The sequence below is a fragment of the Sphaerodactylus townsendi genome, linkage group LG10 (genome assembly GCF_021028975.2).
Source record: "Sphaerodactylus townsendi isolate TG3544 linkage group LG10, MPM_Stown_v2.3, whole genome shotgun sequence".
NCBI lineage: Eukaryota > Metazoa > Chordata > Lepidosauria > Squamata > Sphaerodactylidae > Sphaerodactylus > Sphaerodactylus townsendi.
In genome coordinates, this window is record NC_059434.1 from 31,907,830 (window position 1) to 31,934,439 (window position 26,610).

Sequence of the window (26,610 nt, forward strand, 5' to 3'; positions counted from 1 at the left end):
CAGCAGGTACCCCCCAAATTTCCCCAGATTCTCCTTTAAATCCACCCTTTTCGGCACGGATTAAAAGGGAGAATCTGAGGTCCCCAGTTTAAACATTGAAAGTGATGCTGTTTCAGGGTGGGGGATAATCCACCCCAAAACAGCATCACTTTAAATGTTATTTTAACTGGGGACCCCAGATTCTCCCTTTAAGGTGGATTTAAAAGAAGAATATGGGCTCCTTAGTTTAAACACCATTGAAAGTGATGCTGTTTGGGGGTGGATTCCAGCATCACAGTGGCTACCCATTGGGAGCCCCCCCCCCCGCAAAACTCAGATTTTGCACCTGGCTCCATTTTCTCTAGCTACACCTCGGCCCAGAGGAGAGGGCAGAAGGGACTGTTGCTGGGAGCCCAGCCAGTGGAGTGGGGGTGGGGCGGGTAGGGCTGGGGAGTCTGCCATTCCTTGTCCCGGAGAGCTGCTTTTATAAGCACTGAGGCTGGGGGTGGGGCTTGGGGAGGCATGGCCGTGCCCCCACCCTGAACTCCCCATAAAAAAATCTATACCTATGTCACTGAATTGATCATAGACAATCTTGTCCAGTAAAATAAAACCAAGACTTATAAGATAAAGCTAAAAATGAATTCTAAAAATTAGCCTAAAGGAAATCTCCACAATATCTAAACTAAGGATAAGAGGGAACGATAAGAAGATAGATAATGTTTTATAATGTTTTTACCAATTTCTTAAAAGAAGATAAGCTTGGCAAATACCAAAGAAGACCAGATTTCCACATGTAAGGATTTTCTATTGCACAGAGAAGATGAATGCTGAAGCACAGCTAGAGAAGTAGAATATCACCTTACCCATCTATAAACATGACCTGGTTTTGCTTAGACTTCAAAATTATAAGCATGGTCAGTTTTGTTCATTTCAATTAGTATTTTTGCAATTAGTATTTTACCTAGATGGTATTTTACAGCATTACATTTGAAAAATGAGTACACTTATATCAGCTGCTTACAAGCGTATGCTTAAAATAGTAACATTTTTCTTTCCTTCTAAAACCAGATAACTTAAGGAAAAGTTGCTCATACTTTTGGATCAATATTCACTCTTTTTTTTATCAGAAAAGGCAATGATTCAATCTTTTAAAAAAGTCTTTCTTCCCTAAGATGAGTGTGTGAGTGATAGTTAGACATGAAGGGTTTCTGCATTCCATGGATTAAGATAGTCAATCATCTTAGCTTCATTCAAGGCACCCAACTGGATTAAAAATCACAACCTTAAAGACTGGAGGCTAAAGCTTTAGCTGTAAAGCCACCCAGCATACCCATTAAGATGAAAAGATTTCTAAAAAGAACAACTATAAATCTGAAAACTCTATAGTATCTCTAAAACATACCAGATTATCATTGACAGCACCTTAAAAGATAAATCAAGGTTGGGTTAAACCCGTATACTAGCTGCCAATATCAGAGATCTTATTGGAAACATAATCTGAGATAGTGGATAGTAGCCATCAAGGAAACCACAAGAGAATTTTTAAATGTCACAAGATCCAGGTCCAGCACTGACCCAATTTGAGCACTGATTTGAGATCTGTAAATAGTTCCCTTGTCATAAACCTTGAGCACTTGAACATTCAGGACAGGACACAATGGTTTCACTTAAGAAAAAAAATTATTCACCAACATCATACACTTATTGTCCCCTTTGATGGAACAGAAGTCAAGATCTTTCAGATTTCTCTCAAACCACGGTGCCTTATTGCTTGAACCCAATTACTTCAAAACCGTTATCTGAGAACAAAAGGGAGAACTATACGGAACTTATACAGTGAACTTTATACAGTTATTTAGAAGTTATAAAAACTCTTTCTTTAGACGAATTTTCCATAGTCTAATAATGTGATACTAGTTAAAAGGTCTGAAGATAGATATGAGAAGGAATCAACACACAGAAAAATAATAATTAAAGATTTAATGTGAATAATGACAGTCTCACTCTGATTCATAACCTAAATTATTGCAGATGTGATTTTGGCAAAAACAATATTAACAGAAACATCATGCCTGTGTTTACCAGGCAAATCCTTACCTTCTACTAAACCAGGGGTCTGCAACCTGCGGGTCTCCAGATGTTCATGGGCTACAAATCCCATCAGCTCCTGCCAGCATGGCCAATTGGCCATGGGAATTGTAGTCCATGAACATCTGGAGAGCCGCAGGTTGCAGACCCCTGTACTAAACAGAACATAAAATTATGAAAATAATATTAAGGAATAAGTACTGGAGTAATGATTTCCTGAAGTGTTATTGTTATCCACTGCAACACAAGTGAATGTCACTATAGTGGCTGGCATGAAGATGTTTCTGATTGAAAGGCAGCAAAGAAATACCACTTTATCCTGTCAGTTGAATATCCCATTAAAAGCCACTGAAAAAGGTTCCTAGGCCATTCAGCAATAATGCTGTAGTAAATGTCATCATGCTTGGTGGAAGCTACCTGTAGGGCCCCCACCAATACTAACTTCGGCACTACTTTTAAGACACTTTCTGAACATTTTGGTACTTATACATACAAGAAAGCAATTGCATTCCTGCTCTTCTGCTCAACAGTCAGTGACAACTCTGATTTCATTATTAAAGAGATAAAAAAGCAGACATGTTGGCACAAAGTATCTCACCATGGTCTGGTGTTAATTCACTGAAAGACAGATCACGAGGAACTCTATATAATCAGACTTCATCAGCTAAGGCAGTCATCTCACAAGGTAACCTTCTTTGACCTGGCACTGAGCTGCTTTGAAATTGTAATAGCTAAGAGAAAACATCCCAATAGCTATACTTAATCCAATCTTTGTTACATATTTGTAAATGAACTCCTATGATCACAACTCTGAAGCATTTATTCTAACTCAAAGGAGATTAGTTTTCAAACTCATACAACCTGATCTCAAAAATTCTTCTTGCCCTCTTTGCCAAGAAAACCCGTTCAGAGGTTTCAAGGACTCATGCTATCCCAGTTTCAAAAAGCACAGTACACAGAGTGGTAGGATGTACCACTGCATTTACCACAGTATCTTCTTTCCAAAGAAGATTGGTGGCAACAAAAGAAAGGGGTTTCTCATAAAACCCATGGTATCAAACCTTCAGAATTCTTTCCCCAGGAGATTTGTCTATTCTCTGCTGTCATTATCTTTTGGGTAAAGATTTATCTGTTTCTCTTGGCTGCCCCTTGCTGATTCCCCTTCTTGTGTATGAGCTTTTTATTTTTCCATTGTGTATGTGCTTTGTATAATGTTTATGTATTTTGTTTAATTGTTGTTCTTAACTGTTATTACGCTATTTATTTCAAAGGCTTGTTTTAATGTTTCTGATTGTTTGCCACTTTGGAAAAGTGGCATGCATATGTTTTAAATAAATAAAATTGTATACTTAGGGATGATAGCCAGAATATGATGCACTGACCATCAGTCCTAAGTACACAAGTTTACTTTTAAAAGGGCATAATTGAATGGTTATAGATGGATATAGAATATATTAAGAAAAAGCCCCCGACACATTCCAGCTTTCAAACGATTACAACTCTGTTACTCCCTTATCTAAATACACATTCAGTATGCGAGAAGAACGTCTGTCACCTTTTGCTACCTCCCACTGCCCAGATACAAATTGTTCCCAGAAAATACAAGCAAAAAACATGATGCTTATTCATACGGACTGTGGGGAGAGAGGGGAGTAAAGAAGTCAATCCCATTTCTAAGATTTTGTTTGGGCTTTAAGTGTGATTTGAACAATGATTACATCTTCTATGTTCCTAGATATGACACATCTTATTTTTAAGAGACAGAGGTGTGCTCTTGCTGATTATAAATGGCTATGCAACCTGTTAATTTTTGGAACCATACACGTAGCCTTGTCATGCAGACATTCCAATGACAACCAAATGAATTCTGGTTTTCTGTGGGGTGATATTGCCTTAAGAGAAGAGACCAGATTTACCATTGCGTAAGATTAAGGAATGAAGAAATGCCATCACACAATAGCCTCAGTTTGCTTTAGTAAAACTTTCAATGAGATTTAAATTGAGATTTAAATTCATACCATAAAACAAGGTTAAGAGCTGTCGAAGGCTTTCACGGCCGGATTCAACTGGTTCTGGTGGGTTTCCCGGGCTGTGTGGCTGTGGTCTGGTGGATCTTATTCCTAACGTTTCGCCTGCATCTGTAGCTGGCATCTTTAGAGGTGTATGACACTTCCTTCTGTGATACACCTCTGAAGATGCAAGCTACAGATGCAGGCGAAATGTTAGCAATAAGATCCACCAGATCACGGCCAAACAGCCTGGAAAACCCACCAGAACCAAGGTTAAGAGCTATTCTTAACATGATGGTAAAACTATGCTCTTTTCTGTTATTTCAACCCCCTCCCATTCCTTTTCTCTTCCCCCATCTCTTTCCTGTGTTTGGTTTCCCTGTATAGCTTTTGTTTTCTGATGCAAGGGCACCTGAGGTTGCTCCAGCAGGCAGTATACAAGTGTTAAAGGACTTCTGAACATACAGCCAATGTAGCATGCTGTCAACTTAAGTTAGGCAGACATTAGCCGAAAACTAAAGAACTTTCCGTACATCTCTCCAGATCTCAAGATCACATATAGCAACTTGATCATTCTCTCCTAAGAACTGAGAATAAATTATTTTGTATAAAGTAAAAAGACCAAGATTGTACTGATTATTAAGACTGGTGGATTTGATGAGATGCAGAGATTTAATATTATGTATTGTGCACTAGAGATGAAAACTAAACGCCTGTGGGTTATATAAACTTTTGGTTGGCTGTAACTTCCATGACTCAAGATAAGAGTTATAAGGGCAAAGTCTATGAGGGGGGAAAACACCCCTGTATTAGTTTTTTTAAAAAATAAAAGTCTTTATTATCTACATGTGTCAACAGCACCAGTGTGCTTTGCATGTCAATCAGACAACAGCTCATATTAATATAGTTTAAAAGTTAAAAAACTTCCCCCATAAGACAATCCTTCCTTTCAGAGCACTTTACTGCAACCCTTGTAAATTATTAATCATAATTGTTTATAGACATGAATTTAAGACCCTTCATCAACTATTGCTGAAAATCAAAGCTATGTTGCCATTGGGTAGTATTTTGAAACTAACTTTTGATCTCATCTGCAGCACCCGAATGCAGAGGCATCCGAGTGACAGATAAAACTGAATTCTGCTTAATTATGCTGTGTTTTTCTTTAGGCATTCTGTGTACATCATTGACTGATTATGTTTAACCCCGTTCTACTATACCATGTGATTGGCATGAGGGCATTGTTAGTACAAGTTCTGGATAAGAATGTTTTCAGACTCTGACAGAAGGTTATATAACTAGCCTAGCTTTAAATTATTCTTGGTTTTGCAACACGATCTAGGACACATGCTTCATTGTGTTAAAATGTTCTTTTCAAAGTACTTTCTCATTTCTACAGATTTATTGTAACCAGTATACATTTAAAATTGAAAAATGCCCTCCACACTTGCCCATCACAGCAACAGACACCTATTAATAAACTAACCATTGCAGTGTCTGAATGTGAGAGGGAGACTCTACTTTTATATGGAAGGGTTCATTGGTATGGGAAAGGCTGGATCTGTAAAATGAGTAAATATCTTCAAGAATGTTCCCCAGGCTTTTAATTTCTTGATTATGCATTTGATTTATTGTGAAATCCTAAACCATTACACGTTTATAAGCCCAACAGATGTAGAGGAGACTACACTGAGAGACCTGTAAATTTTCTGAAAATACTAAAGCTTTGGAAAAAGGAAACTTTGGCAAACATTTAAACACATGCAATGCTTTCCATCAAACTTAAACTCAATTTACTGCTTTAACGACATAAAATGCATAATTCATAACTGTGTAAGCATATACAATTGCACTGTTTGGCATAGCTATGAAATTTAGAAATATGAATGTCTTACAGTGCAATCCCTAAGCAGAGTTACACTTTTCAAAACCCATTGTCTTCAATGGATTTAGAAAGGTATAATTCTATTCAGCATTGCACAGATAGCTTTGTTCAAATAACATTTCAAATATACCTAGTAGCCAAGAGAGAAAACCTTAACTTGCTGAGCCCTACCCTATGTCATTTGAGAATGGGGGGAAATGCTGAAAATAGAAACAATAAAATGTGTGGTAAATAAAATATAGGGCTCATTATTTACCCTTTGACACAATCACTATAGCAAAGTTGGCAGCAGACATGGATATTATCATCATGCACACAACATATCCCATTAAAGGTGGACAAATTAATCACAATACAACAAATCAGTGTGTCCTAAAAAAAGTACTTCATACGTCTCTATAGGTTGCATGATCATTATTTAATGCAGTCGACTATCCATGGAGGCGTTGCTTTCCCCCTCCCCTCCAGCCCTCCATGGCGATGCTGAACGAAAAGGTGAGTGGAGGGGACCGAAGGAGCTGCCTCTCCGGCCAGGGAGGGAGCCGGGACTGCTCGCATGCTTCAGTGTGAGCAGTCTCCGAGCCTCCACCGACATAAATTAAATTGGTGGAGGTGCGCTGCCACCACCATGCGGAAAGGGCCTTAGTGAAGTTTATTCATTGTAATAGACTGGACAGCAGTAACTCAATATAGGCTAGCACTGTTAAACTTTTGTAATCTAGAGCTTTGTTCACTTTCTTGATTGATATAATTTGTATGTGTTTAATAAATTACATGATTCTCATCATAATTAATCTCAGTCCCAGCAGTCCCCATCTCTGAAATGAGATCATTTTCTGTTTTTTAAAAGTACATTGCAAGTGTGTCATCTGGCCTAGAATTTGCTGGTTTGTTTAACTTCTTGAGAGATCTACTTGGTAGGCGTTTTAGTTCTGTACCATAGATTCATTACTAGTCCTTGGTCATATATGTTATTTTATTTGCAAGTATTATTACATTTTCTTTTCAAAAATGAAAAACTTAATTAATAATGAGTGTGAACTATATTAGGTGGATATTATCATTACAATACATCTGTTTTATATTCTAATGGCAAAGTTAGCCAAATCTTTGTGTACTTAAAGTCCAGTGAATGAGGCTGTGAAGAGGCACGATACAAACCTAAAAAGGGCCCCAAGAAAAATGTGACATTTAAAAAAATACACTGAAAGGTTTGAGAAAATAATTATAAATGATCAAAGGAGCACATGCAGCTTTAAACAACGGATTCCTTCAGTGGCAGTTACTATGCAACCACAGTATTCCAGACTGACTTCTGCCAATAAAAGGCAGGGTCCTTTCCAGGACTATTCTGACATTTGAAAGAGCACTCATCGGGCCAGGCCAGTAGGATTACCAGCTCCAGGTTGGGAAATTCTTGGATATTTTGTGGTGAAATCTGAAAATGGTAGGGTATGGGAATGAAAGAATCTTCAGCTGAATATAAAGCCTTAGAATCTACCCTCCGATACAGTAAATTTCCTTCAGGGGAACAGAATTCTGTCATCTAGAGTTCAGTTGTAAATCAGGGAGATCTCCAGGCCCCATCTGGAGAATGGAAACTGTATGCCTGGAAGCAACCTCTGGGTGACTTGATGCCACCCGACTTGCATGACTCTATTAAGCCAGGCTGTCTGCTACTGTTCAATATCAGTCACCCTATGAAAGCCAAGTAGCGTAGCAGTTACAGCTTCAGAGTAAGGCCCAGGAGACCCAGGTTTGAATCCCTATCCTGCCATGAAAGCTCACCGGGTGATTTTGGGCTGGTCAGATACTTCAAATAATTATAGATCTACAGAAGAGAGAAAGAAGCAGGAAAAGGGGAGAGGCTATGGGGGCTTTCAGGAAAGAGAAAGAGGAAATAATGGAGGAAGTGGAAATGTGATGTCTCCTGCAAGTCCTTGTGGGTTCCCACTTGCCACCATATATTTGGTAAAGAATGCTAATATATTTTGTGCCCTTCTTTCCTTGCATAGAATCTGAAGATTTCCATAATCATTTAAAGTAACATTTGGTACCCTTTCAAAAGTTCAGATGTACACTCTATTCAAAAATGAGAACAAACACTTTTTAGATTCTCAAGCTGACTTAAATTAAGTTTTTGTAACAGTCCTCTTTAAAATATACATTAGCATTACAATTTTTCTTTAAACCAGAAAGATTCCTTCTTCTTCCAGGCAAGATTCCCCTGTAACTTTTAAAACACATCCTATCCCTAGAATCTTTGCTTGAAAGAACTGATGGGATTCTATATGAAGCTATTTTAGAATGTAAAGTCATGTAATATGGTATTTAAAAGAATGTCCTATGATAAAAGAAATCCACAGATCAACACCCACCATAGACATGAACTCATTTAGGTAGTCACTTTCTCTGTCAGTCCCTCTTCTACAATATGGGGATAATAATATTTACCTGCATTAGGGGGAGGTAAACAGTACTGAGCAAACCATGCGAACTATTGTAAAAGCACAAAAGTATTCTATGCAGGTAATTATTACACTATTAGATGCAAAACTGTGCTTCAGAATATTTAAATGATGATGCATGAGAAATATAAACAACACATTTCTGATATGTTATTTCAACTACATTCCCACTAATGACCTTGTCTGTTTTTTATAGTCCTACAAGTAGAGAACATACCAGATTTGTAGAAAAATCTTCTCTTTGGTCTCATTGTATAGATTTTTTAAATCCATGCTCTATGGCCTAATTTAGGACTAGACATAATGATATAATTTGTACATGTTCCAATCAGGGGAGTTATACTTTGACATCTTAGTTTATCGAAAACTCTAACTATGTACTTTGTTATGAGGATACATGTGACAGTCATGGAGCTGGGTAGGGGAAGCAGATGCAATTTCATTTTCTAAGACAGAAACATGTGGCATCTAAGCTGTGCTCCAAATTATGAAGAATTTAAAAATACTGAAAATCTGAGTTGGCATGGCTAGGGGGGGAACTCTTCAGAGTTTTTAAAAAATCTTTGTTGGGCCTCCTGAGCGGCTGGAAAGTCCTTGGAGGAGGCAGGACAGTGCCAGAATGACGCCGTCCTCACCCACCAGGCCCCTTTGGATTGGGCTGTCAGTCTCATGCCTTTTAAAATCAGTAATTAGTCAGTACTGCTCTCCATTTTTCCTTGAAAAATATTTGTGAACTAGGATACATTGTTCCTATCTCATCATCGGTAAAGATATAATTACACCTGACAACATTTTACAACTCTATAGCATACTTCTCATTCCCACTTTTCTAATAATTACAAGGAAATATGGAAGTGACTATATTTAATAAGATGAGTTTCTGGTGGCTGTGACTTGACATTAGCAATGTAATGCAAAGTTCTTTTGGTTAAAGACAGATTATATTACTCTCTCTAGTACTAAATGAGTAAACACGTGAGTCAGAAGCACTCTAGATGCTTCTCTACATTCTCTAAATTCTCAGAAGCACTTTAAATTATTTGTTCCAAATAATTACGAAAAGACCAATGACAACTTCGCAGATATTTGAGAATATCAAACATTTTTAAGATTAATCAATTATAACAAACATGCTAACCAAAGAGTATTTGTAAGTTTGTCTGTTTTCCTGAACATTATTTTACAATTAATCCAGCAGAAGTATTTGTATTTAATTTGTACTGTACCTGTGTCTCAGGAATAATAGGACTATCCTCAGGAGAAATCCTGAACAAAGTTGATAGGGGTGATGATACAATGACAGGATTTGGTCTCACAAATCCACTCAGATCACAGCTGGGAATGTCATTTTCCTCCTTCTTCATAACAAGGGTATCCATGACATAAAAGACATTCCATGGAATCCAGACTGTATGGTATTGAGTAAGGAATGGGGAGCGTTCGAACACCAGAGTTAAGGATGCACCACCATTTGCTACCAAGTCAAACCTAAAATCAATCAGATAGTTATTTAGATACCTTGAATTTACATCCTGCCCATACACACACTGATATGATTCTGATTTCTATCAAACATACTCTGCTCTATTCCATTCAATAATGAATTTAATCTACATCACAGCCTAAATGAACGAGCACTCTTTGGTCACAAAATGAATGAACAAATAAAATAATAAAGGACATTTGCTTTAAAATTTTCCCAAATATTTAGTGAAGTATAATTTGAAGTGCTGACCCTCTTATTTTTCCTCCTCTGAATAGCTTAAATGAACACACGGACTTTTGATGTGACTGAAAAATTACACTGGCTAATCTCTAACCGGAGAATAAAATGCCAGCAAACTTACATTCCATCTTGACGGGTGATTGTATACCCATAATCTGGATAATGTAAAAAGGAGACATTAACTCCAATTAGTGGTGTTCCATCTGCAGTTAATACTTGTCCCCTAATGACAGATGCAAGACTGCAGGGAAGAGTAAAAAATAAAAAAAAACATGTTTTCTCACATTAACACTTGTGCAATAATGTTAAGCCTCGTGTATGGAAGCACATGCTTGCTTGTTAGTTGACAAATCATACGCCCATCAGGAACACGACATTTTAAATTCTATATCTAAGATATGGTGTATTAAGAGTAAAAAGTATAATTGTGACAAACCTTTGTATCAATCAAGTCATTGGTTGCATCCTGCTGCCCATACAGTGTCTTGGTTTTCTAAACTATTGTAACTTAGTGGCCATTTTTTGTAACCTGGAATACAATTTCTGCAGTACTCCACATGCAGCAAGATTTTTATTTTCTCTTTCCAAATATTAGCCTCCTGCGATGCACTGTGAGCAGTATCTTAAACTGTCTGAATTTTAAAAGCAATTTATGATATGCCATGGTGGGGAGGTGCTGTACTTTAGAAAACCCCCCACTTCCCATGCCCAATCTCTTGATTGCACACAAAGGGACACCCCATACTACAAGCAAAGCATTTTGATCAGTATGCTAAATTAATAAATTAACAATGATTTTTTATTTAAATTATAAACTCAAGGCTTTCTTTCTACTCCTCTCATCTTTTGCTCTTCCCTAAAGAAAAGTGTTTTGCCAATTAATTTTAAGCAATCTGTAAACCTGCAGGGGCTGAAAAGTACAGAATTTAAAGGAGTAATAAGGAACATTTGTGTAACAACTTTTAATCAACCGCTGTGCCCAACTACATTAATGCAGCTAAATTACTGCAGACACAGGAGTTCCGTCTAAATCATCTACTTTCACTCAGTGAGGCACAGGACACCTGCTTTCAGTTACCAGCTTATTTTCAGCTATATTACAGCTCTGCAAAGCGCCAGGCAAACAGCTTATGCAATCATACTGCCATGCAGTTAACAGTTCTATTACATTAATTCATAATTTATATTATTTACTGAGCTCAGCTTTAAAAGTGCATCGCTGCCTTCCCTTCAGAGGCGTTTTCATCACTTTGATACACTTCCAACTGTGCTAACCCAAATCAGCTGGGTCAATGAAGATTTATAATCCTTAATGGAATGCCCTCTTAGAACCTAGACACCACACACAATATAAGGACCAAGTGATGCAGTAGCAGTATTGTTGGAAGTTTTGTAAAAAACAACAACCAGCCTTACAATCATAAAATTAAACAAACAACAGATGAAAGTTTAGATTCTGCAGTTTTTTGATTGCAATAGTGTCTAGCAGCCAGAACTGCAAAAGGACAACATATCACTTCACATTTTGTACAGCATACATGCAATCACCTTTTATTGAAGGGGCTTTCCCCAGGAATGACATGGGTGCTGTCAGGTCCTATAAGAAAACTGATCCGATCATAAAAGGATTTGGCAGCCTGCTGAGATGGCGATTGCTGGCTTTGGCTAATAATATCTTGTGGGTCAGGAAGTCCACGACAGTAGGGCTGGTTTTGGCAGGAGCTCTGCAAACAGCAGTCAGGATCCATGCAGTCAATTAATCCATCTACAGAGAAAAAGTCAGAAGAAAAGGAACTGTACATCTTCCTGTTCTTTTCCTCCTAATGAGCAATTAAAGACAATTGTGATACTCAGCATTTTCAATTGTACTGTAATAAGCAAAAATATTAGATTTTATATTTTTAACAGTGTTATTTCATTCGTTAACAAGGAATAAAGGTCAGATCTTACACCAAGCAATTATCTGAAAGCACTGCAAGAATTTGTTCCATGTTTCAAATCACATGTTTAGAAATTTACCTATTAAACAAACAAAACCGTATGAACAGTAAACCAGAGAAATAGCAAAGATACAGCAGAACTGGATAAAATGAATCAAAAGTTACACAAGAATCAAGCATTTCACAATTGAACTGTAAAACTTCAACATTTCCTGGCTTCTTATCTCTATTTACTGACCAAAGCATACCAATCAAAATGAAAATATGTATTTTGAATAATTTCTCCTAATTTATGTAGAATAAACACTATGTAGAATAAACATTGGCTGACATCTAATTTCATAGATTTGCCCGTGGATCCTTTTAAAAATCTTTGCTGCATTTGCTGATTTCCAGTCCACCTCTCTCTCTCCCTCTCCCTCCCCCCCCTCTCTGTGTATAGAGAGAGTAGTCAGAAGATCAACAATTTTACATTTGACTTCTTTAAGAAGCCTCAGGTATGTGCTATCTGGATCTAGTCAGTTCTAGAACATCTTTTCATCACTCCTATTTGACTTATTTCTTTAGACACTGTTCTCCAAAACAGCATTTTCAGTGTGGGTAAATTGGCCCAAATTTCCTACAATGAGAACTACACTGAGTCACACTTTTATAAACCCATAGATTCCAAAAAGAATTAGAAGGTTATGACTCAATTAGGGATGGCCCTGAAAAGAGTTTATCTGACTTCCTTAAGTAACCCTTTTACTTCTTTAAATATCTAGTGTCTCAACAACCTCCCTGGATTATCTTATCTGATACATTTGAGGAAACATTTGTCTTAATGTTCACAGTAAAGTGGGAATCTGGTCATTCCTGCTTTTGACCTCTTTCGTGATCAAAGAACTGCAGCTGAGTCTTGCTGTAGAAACAGCATAAGTTGAGAACTTATATATGGTACTAGAGAAAGAGAATAGTGCTGAACACAGACGTAAGTGGATACATGACTAGCATATGAATTGTGGCATCACTGTCCAGTGAACATTCGAAAAGTAAAAATCTCATAAATAAGTCTTATCCTTCAATAATGGTTCAGCTGGTCTGTTCTCCCCAGTAAAAAAAAATCAGGCTCTTGCTGAGTTGAGAAATGACACCTGTTATCCTTCTTCGATGCACAAATCTAGAGAAAATTCTGCTTCTTTTAATTATTCCATGATTCAGCAATTTCCCTCCCCACTTCATTTGGGCCAGCAAAGAACTAGCTGGCTGGCAACCCTAACAAAGCCCCAATTTTGTTGTACTGGAAACAAGTTCCCAAAATCACAATGAATTTTTCACAAATGATGACATACTACTCCCCTCTCCCCAAAACTGGCACACATTTTGTGAATTGGAGTTGAATGCTGTTAACATCTCACAACGTTAAGAAATGTGCCAGATTTTGAATCACTGCAAAATTTCATCTCCCTGACAGCACAGACATGGCTTGCACACATATGGCTTTTATAAATATTAAACAATTTCCAAGGGGGTTTAAAATAGCTTTTATGTGAGGTTATTTGGCTTTCTAGAAAAGAGAAGCAGGTAACTCCAGGTTGGCTGCTTCCTGGAGCCTATTTAAAGCATTTCAGCTGCAAGTAAGCTTTAAATATTTAAGAACGTTTATGAAGATGGATTCTTCTTCCTTTAGAAGAAAGCCTGTGCTGGTACCAGCTCAGGTGATTTCCCATACTCTTTCACTTGGAAATAAATCTATGGGAATGCAATTGCTCTTACATAGTATCCTAACACAAATCAGCTAATGGTGAATATTAGCTAACAATCATAGTTTGGGGTATTTTTAATAAATGGGGACTGTATATTTCAATATGATACACCAGCGGATCTAAGCAGTCATCTCTGGAAAATATAGTTTGGCAAGTAATTAATCAGAAAGGCTTAAAAAAGAGGTTTTTAGTTAGCTGAAAGGACACAGAAAAGAGACCTACAGAAAAAATTCTGAATAAGTGTACGGCCACTAAGAAAACTTTTTACAGCCTCACTGAATAAACTTTAATAGGCTTCTGAGCAGATGATTGCACTCTACAGTTGCACTCTGTATTACTCAATTTATCAGCATCGTCTCTCTCCCAGCCACAAAAAGACAGGAATCTTGTAAATGAAAATATTGAAATATGTTCCATGTTCATGAAATATTGGATAAATCAGTTTTATTTTTTTCCCTAAGATGTTGTATGACTGTCCACTATGAATGATGCTGAATGCACATTCTTGAAATAAACATTCTTGATTTTAAAATGAAAGAAATGGTTGGAAAATATCTGGGAACAAGTGACACTGGACATTTTCGAAATAATAAAAAATAAACTGTGGCAAGATAAACAGAGCGAAATTTTGAAGATATGGACAATATATGCGGACTGGATGAAAGAAGCTTAAATCAATGAGGAGATATGGGAAAAGAGATTACAAAGAATGAACTTACTGCTGTTTATTTGATAAAACTATGAAGAAAATACAGGGGGGAGGGGAAAAAGGGGGAAATGTATTGTTTGAAAACGAATGAAGAAGAATATTAATATAAAATGGAATATTCAAATGATACAATAAAAATTATATATAAAAAAAGAGATTTTAAAATGAAGGGCGACTTAAAACCTGAAACAACTTACAGTGTATTTGCGAGAGTGGATTTCTTTCAATTTTTCATAAAAGTAAACTGAAACAATATCTGAAGAAGGCATTTGCATTTACTAATACCCTTACCATGATTAATATTTCAGACTAGAACTCTCAAACCAGCAGCTTGGAGATGAATCCAATTGTCAGTATCCTATTCTGGTGCACTAAAACTCTCCCCAATGTCAAGTTTCAGCCTCCCTCCTTTGATCCTTTATTTTTTCACACCTGGCCACTTTACTTCTCACTCTCTGGTAATGTTTTAAATTTCACCACTTGCCATCTAAGAACCCTGAAAACACATTCGATCCTAGAAATGAAAAAAATAAAAAGCTTCCTTCTAACCGCACTGGAAAAACAACAACTAAATGTGGCACTAGAATGAATGCAGTATCTGTTGGACATATTTGTCTTTATTATGCATATGGGATCTATAACTATCCTTCTTCTTTGTGTACTGCCTTCACTACTTAGGCAGCAGGTCCTTGGGGGCAAATCATATCACTTAATGGCTAAAGATCACTTTACACAATAGCCACACAATTGTGTGGTTCGAAGCAATCACACAATTAAATGCCAACAATAAAAATATGGTTAAGTAGCTCACTCTTAAAGGACCCACTGTATAATATGGCCATGAGCTGGAGGGATGAAGGAAGTGTGCCAAAAAAAGCACCCAGGTGCACATGTAATTTTTCTTTCAATTTCTGCTTCAGCAACTCTGTGAACTAACCTCCCCCCCCCCCAAAAAAAAAACACTTAAACACCAAGTTTTTAAAAAGTTGTTTGGAATGCTAACTATGAAAGCAAATGCAGTAGCGAAAAAATCACTGGGCATGTATGGATTTGATACACACATATTTCTACAGGGCAGCTTTATGTTTTAGTTCAATAACTGCAACTCTGAGGAGCTGAAATATGAAAGCATGAAAAACTATACAGGAAAAAAAATCTAGATTTTTTTCATTTTTGTAGAAAATCTTTCCCAGTTTTTTTCCAGTGGAAAAACTGGAAATGTTAGAGAACACTGACAAAATCCTATTAAATATTCTAGCTTGAAAATGAGTGAAATCTTTTAAAAGACACATATATACTTGAAATGTTTTCTAGGAACTGCATGGCATGAAGATTTCTATGGGAAAGAATCTAGATGCACACTATGGACATCTACAATATCTGTTTATTACTTAATTTTGTCCATGATAGTGTATGGATTACCTTTAATGGCATAGTACAAAGATTTAAAATAAAAGACAAAAATTAAAAGACAAAGTATAAAGCAAAATTAAGATCGTTTGTTTATGACCCTGCATAAAAATGTGGTCATTTGCTCTAGAGCATTCCTTGTTTTGTTGTTTAACAGATAAACAGTCTTTTGCTGGTCTGTCCAGCACTCTAAGCCCATCAATAAGGTTGAGAGGATCTTTGTTCTGGCTCAGTTATGAAGGGGTAAATAATCCAGAACATGGTTTGTCCATGATATGATATATGGCTTATAACCATTAGATTATTTCCATCTGCTCAAGGGGGGGGGGGGTCATTGCCATCCATTCCCCCCAATTCCATAGCAGACCTTTGCTGACTCCAAAGGTTGCATATTGAGTGGAAAGTCCACAGAAGTAATGAAGCCCCCTTGAACGTGCCTTCCACTCAAATAGTGACAGCTTTAGATCCAACCCTGTGTGTACGTACCCATATTTAGTTGTGCACCAATGAAGCGTTCAAAACATAATTTTTCATGTTTCAGGGTAACTTCCAGTCACACTTGTTGTTTAAAGTGAATGGACATGTTATGTCAGAAGAATAACATAAAGTCATAAGAAGTAGATACTTGATTTTGACAGCCCACTCTCCAGGGATTCATCCCAATGCTTCACTGACAAAAACCGGAACATAACCAATTCACATATAAAGGATCATTGCCCAAACAGCATGTCTGCAGTTCAAAACATATCTCTGCAACACGATATACAAAATGGTAGACCATATGACGCATTTACTAGAAAACATGGCCTATACTAGTAGAGACAGAGTATATGGAAATCGTGTCACTTTTGTCGTTTCTATCAATGTTTTAAATAGTGATAATTGTATTTTATTATCAGAATTTGGGAGAGTATTCAAAGGCTGATCAAATCATAAAAGTTTTGGAAATGTACTGTTTGGAAGGCTTTGCTTTGTTTACTTTCATGCTTCTGTGGTGTCCTGCAGGCAATATTTAGCACAGTTGCCAAAGAATGATGGTCAAATTTAGTCATTTGTCTTTGTTATTTTATAAAAAGCGAATGTACATCTGGTGTGTGTAGACTGTGGATCATAAAACTGTGTGAGATTGACATCTTCTGAACTAATCAGCTGGAAATGCATTTTTACAAGCCTCTTCACTCACATCAATCAGGGGAAGAATCTCATTTTCACCAGCCAAGATACAGGAACACAGTGTTTGTTATTTTTCCTATGAACTTTATCAGCTACTTGCCCAAGCGAGTGAGGGATGGTTATGAATCTGGCTCACTCTAGCTTGTGAAAACATTTTTCATTCTTTCTCTGTATTTATACAGCTAATGCTTTCTACCAAGTAATCTGTTGCCCTGTGTGTAAAATAACACAGGTGAGATGCTTTGGCAAAAATTGGTCTGTTTCAGCTGAGACTCAAAATTATACCTGCTGAAATAGATCACCAACCACTTCTGAATAATCTTTTGATCCAAATAAAATCACTCATCTTCTAGTAAATTAATATTCTCCATACAAGAACACTGCCTTGAATCTAGGCATATTTTTATTTGAAGTCTAAAGTTTAATGACTTTCCTACAGAATTCTTAACTGTAAACTTTTACAACTGTCATATCAAATTATCTCATACAAACACATGATTCATTTGAATATTGTATGCCCTCTCCATTTCATATAGATATAAACAAACTTTGCAGATCAAATGCACAAAGGAATCAGGGCTATAAGAAAAGGATAAAAAGCTAAAACCTTTTCAGCTTAAGAAAGAAGGCAATAAAAAGAGAACAGTGGTAGCACATATATCATCCTGATGTAGTTAAGAAAAATTAAACAAATGATTCTTTAACCTTTTCATATATTAGAGGACAAATTATGACATATACAAGATAATACATTAAATGAGACAGTGCAGTTTGCCATATGTGATACTGATTCATACCAAATGAAATCATAAGACATAACTGCCTAAGGATGGAACACATGGCAACAACTCACTTCCAACCAATCTCCGGGTTGGACTCATGTCCAGCCAAGCTGTGTGTAGTAGTGAATCCTGCACAGAGATTGGCCCCACCATGTTCCACAGAGCCAGGCCAGTACCTCACTCGCCTGACCCAGGAGCAAGAAGGCACTGGTGGCACAGCAGTGGCAAGGCACCCACCTGCTTGGCCCGTCCAATATCCCGCCTGCCCTCCCCACCAACTAGGAGGAAGCAGGGCCCCAAGGGACAGTGACAGCAAGGTGTCTTCTTATCTGGCCCAGCCTATACCCCACCCACCCTCTCATGATCCAGGAGCAAGCAGAGCCTGGCAGTACAGCAGTAGCAAGGTGACCTCCCACTCTCCCCCAACTCAGGAGCAAGCATGGCCTGGCAGGTCAGTGGCAGCAAGGAGCCCTCCTACCTAGCCCAGCAGCAGCCCAACAAATCCCCCGAAGGCCTGGTCTACCCACAATTGAAAGTAATGGGTAGGCATGCATCCAGCTTTGAAAATAGGGGTTGCTTATGGATTTGGGAAGAACACTCCCCATATTCCCAGGCATCCAGCTTTGCAAAGGGGGGCAGATTAGCAGGGTGCTTGTGAAGATTGGGAGATGGGAAGCCATAGGTTGTTCCTATGGGAACAGGAGGAAGAGAAGGAGGGGCTGGCGACTCAGAGTCAATGGGGGAGGAAAGGTACAAGAAATTGCCCCCTCAAAGGGTGCTGTTCTCACAAACAGGTTTTTAGAGCCTGTTATATTTGTTCTAGTAATAGATAATATTAGATATGAATGTTGTTTTTGTTTTAAAACTGTCAGGATCAACCAGAATATCAATAGTAGTTGTATGTTCAAAACATCTACAGGGACTCTACAAGCAGGGAGTTGTGCTTGTGAAATCTTCTGTCCTCGGAACAGACACTTGAGCAATCTATTTTTGGTCACAATCAAAACCTGAAGGGACCCAGTCAGAAACCCAGTAAATATGTTCTTATGCTGGTTGGAATAAAAGAGCACTATGAAAGAGATACATTTTTCATCTCAAAAAAAGAACTGTAGAAAAGAGATTTATTTTCACAAGTTCTGAATAATAATTCCTGCTCACAAAGAAGTAACAGCTTAAACTTGATGATATTGCCTTTTGCAAACAGAAGTTGTGGTTTGCTATGCTAGGAGCTCAAGAAATTTTACATTCTTACAGGGGAGCACAATGATTCTTTCTTTATGCAGCTTGAAGAAGAGAATGTGGGCCTGCACAAAAAGGATCACCTTAAACGTGTAAAACTCACAATGAATGCTATATATTCTATTCTTATTGATTTATTTTTAAGTCACATATACGTGTCAGCCACCATTATTATACAATATGATAAAATGGGCTGCTGTTGCCAACCATGAAAGCAGCAAAGCTAAGTCTTCCACAAGCAAATGCAAAAGGCATCCTATTTGCACAGAGAAATGCAAGTTTGTAAATTAACCGGGGGTGGGGGGGGAGCCCAGGGAGAGTTCAACATTTTCTAGGAGGCCAGGAATACTGAGATCAGTGGAGAGTCAGTGAAATGAAAATAAAACAAAACAAAAAAATAAATAAGAGGAAGACAGCTGGGGGAAGTGGAATGCTTAAATATAATCCGAAAGCTCAGAAACCATCCCCCCTCCCCATAAAACAGCTTGAAGGAGATTAAGTAAACTCGCTGCTCTTCAAGAAGCACTTGAGGGCAACTAAGCATCAGTTAAAGGGAGAAATAAGAACTGGGAGTGGGAATTGGTGTTCTCAAGTCTGTAAGAGCTTCTTGGAGAATGTGCATTGTTTCCTCAGATTCTCATTGTGCACATGTAAGGAAGGGTTCCTCAAGAGTTGAGGAAAAAGATCAAGAGTTATGTAAAAAGAGCAAGAGTTACATAAAAATTAATAAACAGAAACAACAACTGGTAGTTACTGGCCAGAGCAATATTTCCTCAAGCAAAGGCAACGATGCAGGTCATTCAATTCCATTCAGCTGAGAGTCATAAATATTCAGAATTTCCCACAATAACAAATGTATGACCCAAATGCATATGTTTAAGATTTGCATAGGGATGTCATTCCTGCTTTTAATTGCTTTTTAACTTCACTGTTTTCAATGCTTTTTTCCCCTCTATGCCAATGCATATTATGAGTCTACATAGGACACTTTATGCCTTTGGAGAACTGGGCTGTAATACAGCATCTACCTGCATGCCATAAAAAAGAGGGGGTCCTCTTACATTTGCCTACAAGTGACAGTTATGTCCATTTTTTTTTGGTGCCTATTACATGCTGTTCACTTTCTGAGTAAATATGTTGTATGACCGTTTACTTCACAATACATTTGTTGGTCTTTAAGTCACCACAAGACTCCTTGATGTGTTTTTGCAGTAACAGATGAAAACAGTGACTTTTCTGACAAATACAGATTACAAAATTAAAACTAATTTTTGCAGCTCTGAAAATAAATATACTGTATATACTCGCGCATAAGTTGAGGTTTTCAGCCTTTTTTTAAGGCTGAAAAATGCCCCCCTCGACTTATACACAGGTCCCACTTACCGGTAATTCTTGTGTGGTGTTCCCCCTGTCCTTTCTTCATTCTGTCCTGCCTTCTTCTCTGCCGTCCCTCTTTCAGCCACTTTCTGTGCTTAGTTTTCTGCTTCGCTCTCTCTTGCCGGCTGGCAGGCCCCCTCACTAACTCACCCTTTTTTCCCTTTCTCCGGCAGGCTGTAAGACTTGGTTCAGAGAAGCTGCCTGTTGGGCAGCCTGTCTCTATGGTTTTCTTAAAAGGGCAATGCTCCAAAGAATGCTTAAGCAACCTTTGGAGCATTACCCTTTTAAGAAAACCACAGAGACAGGCTGCCCAACAGGCAGCTCGCTGAAACCAAGCCTTAGAGCCTGCAGGGGGAAAGGGAAAAAAGGGTGAGTTAGTGACTGTTTTCTCTGCTTCGCTGTCTCCTGCCTTCTTCTCTGCTGCCCCCTTTCAGCCACTTTATGTGCCTTGTTCTCCTCTGCCTTTTCCTTCACCACCTCCCATCCTGTTCACCCTCCACAGCCCCTAGCTTATTCCCTCTCCCCAGACCCACCTCGCCCCTCCTTAAAAAGCCTCCCAAAGGCTTCTGGGGCACTCCTTTCCCCCAACTGCGGCTCCTTTGACTGCTCAGAACTCCACCTCCCCATGGACCTTTCCCACCCTCGACTTATACGTGACTCAATAAGGTTTCCCAGTTATTCAAGGCAAAATTAGGTGCCTCGACTTATACGCTGATCGACTTATACGTGAGTATATACGGTATGCAGAATTATTTTGAAAAAAAAAACTACTGTGAAGACTTTAAATTCTCAAAGAGAATTCTCAAAAGAGCCCTTCGGGGGTAAGGCGGTATAAAAAACTCAAAAACTCAAAAATAAATAAAATTTATTTTCATACTCAGTGCACCTGTTTTTATATGAACATCCGTCTCTGCCTCTATAGGTTATTCAATAAATTTGTATAACATGCTATTATTGTAAGACTGAAGTATCATAGACATTACACATAATAAAAGAGAATTGGAGCATGCAACAGATGTTTGATTCTTACAGTAATTTGCATTTTGTACAAATGTGTGTTCAGGCTCGAGAGGACTCATATGAATGTTTTCATTTGTACTTAAGACTTTTGTTGGAATACAGTAGAGGCTAGTTCTACAAAGGTTTACGATTCCCCAATGTTGTATTCAGAATTGTCTATAAAGCGGCTTTCACGTGGGTTTTTTTCCCTGTATGGAAAGTGGGAAGTCTTCGATTAAAGAGGAACATCCATTTGACTCTTTCAGACAAGGATTTGCCTTCCCTTTGAAATCGAAGGGGGGGAAATCTATTTCCCTCTAGTTTAAAGGGGAATCTACAGAGTGGCGGGCAGCCTCAACCAAGGGGCCAGTGACCAGACGTGGCATTGTGGCCATGCTGTCCCACCCCTCCCTTAGTGGCTTCCTAGCAGTGTGGGTAGGCTTGAAAAGTGAAAAAGCCTCTGTCACCAAGAAGCCCCCATTGGGCTTAATGGACATGCCACCTTTTTGGGGACGCAAGTCTAAAGTCCCAGCTGACTAATGTCGTCTCCCCCCCCCCCCCCCCCGCTATGCTGGTGATGGCGGCAGGGACAGTGTCCCAGTGCTTGGGAGTGTGGTGGTGGCCGCACACCAGCAGAATCACCCCTCCGCCAGGGCAAGTGCTCTTGGGACAACAAATCTGCTAGTGTGGCATTACATCACTCCCTCAGATGGATTCCCCCACCTTTTGGTCGGGGCTGTTGGTTGGGTTGGAGGAGGGCTAAATTCTGCTTTCAAAATGGAAGCTTGCTGCCATAGGCCATCTACTTTTCAATACCATTTAAAGAGTGTTTTTGCCTTAGCCATATGAGCTATGCTATAGTGTAATGAACAACTCAGTAGGAAAAGGGAAATCAAAAGAAAAGGAGGATTTCGGGGTCAGAGTGTGGTCCTGGTGCCACTGCCATAGTATCTGTGCTTAGGTGGTATGTGGAGAGAAGGAGAGGATGGGAATTGGAGGGGCTAAAATCAACAGCAAGAAGTCTAGGATTGGAGACTGATCCTGCTTATTCCAATTCTTCTTACTGCAGCAGTGGGGCTGTGCTTTTACACGCTGTGTAAAAGGAACCAGTGAAAAACTTTTAATAAATACATCCATGCTATTCCAGATCACAGCAGGGTCATGTTCACTGTTCCTGGGTCCCATGCAACTGCTTATGCTATATATAAGCAATATATCTTTATTCCTGTTCAGTTACGCATACTGCATATACTCTGTATCTATTGGCCTCAGGACCCAGATACATGTCTTCAAGGAGTCTTACAAGTATATGAGTGTATGCATATATGCTTTGTATACATGGTAAAGAAAGTTGCAAAAAACAAGATCTTGATTATGCTTTCACAGCATGTGGATTGCTCTGTCTGTATGAACAGGGGTTAGGAAGTCACCAGGCGTGTTTTTGCTTCTTTCTACATATGCAAAGTTGAACCCACTTGGAATGATTAAACATGGCTACTCTTTGGACATTTGAATTAGGCTCTAGAAAACTTAGATTTGAATCCCCATGTGCCATGGAAGCTAATGGACGCTTACGGAGTGACCTTGCCCAGTCACTGTATTTTGATCTAACCTATCCCAAAAGGGTTTTATTGGGGGGGAAATGGGAGGAGAGTAAGACATTGTTGTAAATCACCTTGGATCTCAACTGGGGAATAAAGCAGAATATGGATGTCTAAATGAATAAATGATGATGTAAGTGGAATTGGTCTCCAAGTCCAGCATTTGTTCTACCTGCCAACTTTTCTGGCCATCTGCCAAAAGATACAGTAAATGAGGCAGCAAAACAAGCTTGTTCTCACATTCACTCCCAATATGGAAGCCCAGGTGAAACAGAATCTGAAAATGTCAGCTTTGTGTAATGTATATGAGTACACGTACCTCCTGATCTCCTTTGTCCCAGAATATATGAGTGGATAATACACTCATGAATATTTTTTTTAAATAAACAATTAGGAAGAGTGAATAGAAAATTGGCAAGAGTAGATAAGCCAGTTTGACTCCCTTATACCAAGGGAGTCAGAATATCCAAAAGTAACTGGGCCAGTAGTTCTTTGGCCTGCTTGTGACAGTACCTCAGAGATGCATTCTTACCAGACCAGGCTTTGATTCCTTTCTTGGACTAAAAACCACATCAGTTTCCAGTCATGAGGTAGTCAAAATCACAAGGTGCACAAGCGTGGGCTAGAGAATTATCGAGGTGAAAACAATAGTGGGAGTCAAAAGGTAGGCAGAGAAGATGCAAAAAGGAAGCATGGTGTGGGACTGGCATATAAAAATATAGGAGAGTCTGTATAAAATTGTAAATGGGGGGGGGGAATAATATAAAAGAAAATATAGTGATGGAAGGCAAAAAAGTATATGACTGTGTAAGTGGAGTTCCTAAGAATTCTTCTTGAAGTTAGCTCAACAATGAGCTAAAGACAGAAAGACACAGCAACAAGTCAAAGCTTGAGTCAGATAAAGAAAGTTTTTATGCTAACAATATACTTAGTGGGATTAGATTGTTCCTTAACAATGACTCTTTGGAAAACATGAAGTTCTTATCAAATTGCATCTCAACAAATATTTCCATATACAGCTTGAAAAATTTGCCTGAATGTGTATTTCACAACTGTTCTTTGTTGGCATGCCGCTTTATTTTAACGTTCACTGAATTACAATGTTATTTTTGCCCTTAGGTAAAATACTACCACTTGGAACCTAATGCTCACTAATGGATTTCGATGTACACATTTTGCCTGCTGTAACTGTCACTTAAGGATTTGATAGCATACTAAATGAAGGCAATAAATGTTGTAGCACATTTCTGCATGTATCTCATCGCAGGTAGTAAAAGCTCTATATCATTCTCACAGCAGTATTTTTTCACCTGATTGGGAAGCCGATAATTTTACAATTTTTTTAAGCAGCGGAGGAATTTCACTGTGCAACCCCTACCTCCTTCATTGTCCTTGCTATCGGTACATAAAGTTTCCATGGCGACATCACATCCTGCTCCTCTCCATCCTGGCTGACAAACACAGTGCCAACCATTTTGGTCCAGAGTACATCTTCCATTGCTATTACATAAACCAGGACATCCCTCTGTCAAAACAGACAAAAAGAGGCACTACATGTGATTTAAATATTATGATGACTTTCAGTCTAATCGGAATACAAATGGGGACACTTACTGGGATCAGGCCTTTAAAACAGCACAAATACCGTAATTGCACATGGAGAGTAACAGCAACACTACCTGGGATTCTAATTCTTAACTAAGTGGCATCTTTGATTGATCTGACACTTGAGACACCACTTACCTGTGTAGGCAGGAAATATATCCAAGAAACCTTTAAATACCTGCAGGCCAGACAAAATTATGTTTTCATTTTGTTTAGCAAAGCAGCAGGCAATGTGAGCACAGCACACAACACAGCCATTACGTAAAACAATAGGGTTTCTCCACTTCTACAGTACATAATTATTTGCTGTGGATGTGATGGTGTTTCTTAATAGTATAGATTTTGTTAAGCTTCTTTTCATTTTAAATAAATCCCTTGAAATTGTAAGGTTGGCAAGCTCTGCTGCACTCAGTAAAAAAAAGAACATTAATTTTATCTGGTCTCAGAGTTGCCGTGTATTCATGTGAAATTACAGTGCATTAAATAATTGCACAAAGTATAGGTCAATTTCAGTGACTATACTTTATGCCAAAAAGTACATTCCTTTTCACAGAATAAGCAAAGCCCAGGAAATAGTGAAGCAGCTTAGCATCTATTCTAACAAACATTAGGATTCAGGCTGCATACGGATGGGACGGGACCAACAGGATTTCCAACTAAATGTAATAGCTGTGCATATTTGATTACTTAGGACGGACAAAATGAAATACCATAAGGACCACAATAAAACATTGATAGACTGAACAAAAACACGGTAGTGACGTGCTTCAAGACAGATAGCGGAGAGTGATTTTTTTTCTTGTGACAGTCTCCCTAAGGCTTTTGTGCTGTTACCTTTATATCCTATCTTGTCTGCTTTTATGGCCAAGGAGGGAAAATTTGGGAAACAATTAAAATTATTTAATATATCAAAAATATTTTTTTTAAAAAAATCTAACATTGCATCAAAAACCTGGCATGCAGCCAACATGACCTGTATGAGGATGATGACAGTCCATAAATATGTAGAATTCTGGTATTCCTTATCTATAACTCTGGTAAGACATTCACAGAAGCAAGCACAGAAGCAGAACCATAATCAGTGGCTATAAATCAGATATATCAGGACACAGCAGTTGTTTGTAACTCTATACAGCATGAAAGATAAATTGTGCTACCACCTTTTAAAGTTTTATCTCTCTATTGCCTCTGGGTACTAGAATACTCTCCTGTTCCTGCTGTTAGCCCTTGTGCTTAGAAGCGCTATTAAAGCTTTTGAAATTATCAGTGTACTCCTTTCTCCTCCCACGCAGCACAAATGAAAGGATAATTTCATGGGTATCATTGTCTTTAGTAAAATTAGTACTTACAAATGGAAGGGGACCACAGTAGCATTTTATGACAAGGTATGATGAAGTTATTGTTATGGATATCATGTCACAATGCCAGGCTGAGATTAGATTAGGCTGCCTGTTTTTCTTTAGGCATATTTGCCATATGGATGTTTTAATTTCATACAAAATAAGGTAAATTTTGACTTCTGAGGTGACTTTCTTCCACTTTTGTTTACATAGGACATGCAGCTTCATCTGACCTACTGGCTGATCTGTCCTATTGGCAAACAATTGCGGACAATACTTGAACATGATAGATTACGTGAAAGCCTGGATGTTGCCATGAATATTGCCATATTCTAATGAAAAAGCACAAATAAGGCATAGAAGAAAGGCAATCTGGAACAGGGGGAGTGCTAGTGAATATACATACATATATATACATATCTTTGCCAAACTTCTGTCTTAACTGAAGATATGGAACATTTGCTGTTTATAGGTACATTCTACTGTTCAGCATGATAGTTAGCTGCATTAACTTCTGCAATGTTAGGAACTC

The 26,610-nt window shown here is 38.3% G+C and overlaps 1 protein-coding gene across 3 annotated transcripts in view; it reads right to left on the minus strand.

Moving 5' to 3' along the window:
* The window catches only part of LOC125439722 (teneurin-3), a 171,048-nt gene that overhangs the window by 67,062 nt on the left and 77,376 nt on the right, over nucleotides 1–26,610 (minus strand). For all 3 annotated transcript variants that reach the window (XM_048508858.1, XM_048508857.1, XM_048508856.1), the window contains 4 exons: nucleotides 24,512–24,658; nucleotides 11,707–11,923; nucleotides 10,280–10,399; nucleotides 9,659–9,920 (listed from right to left, as the gene is read on the minus strand). In XM_048508858.1, coding sequence (XP_048364815.1) covers nucleotides 9,659–9,920; nucleotides 10,280–10,399; nucleotides 11,707–11,923; nucleotides 24,512–24,658 — 746 coding nt within the window. The remainder of the gene's footprint in view (nucleotides 1–9,658; nucleotides 9,921–10,279; nucleotides 10,400–11,706; nucleotides 11,924–24,511; nucleotides 24,659–26,610) is intronic.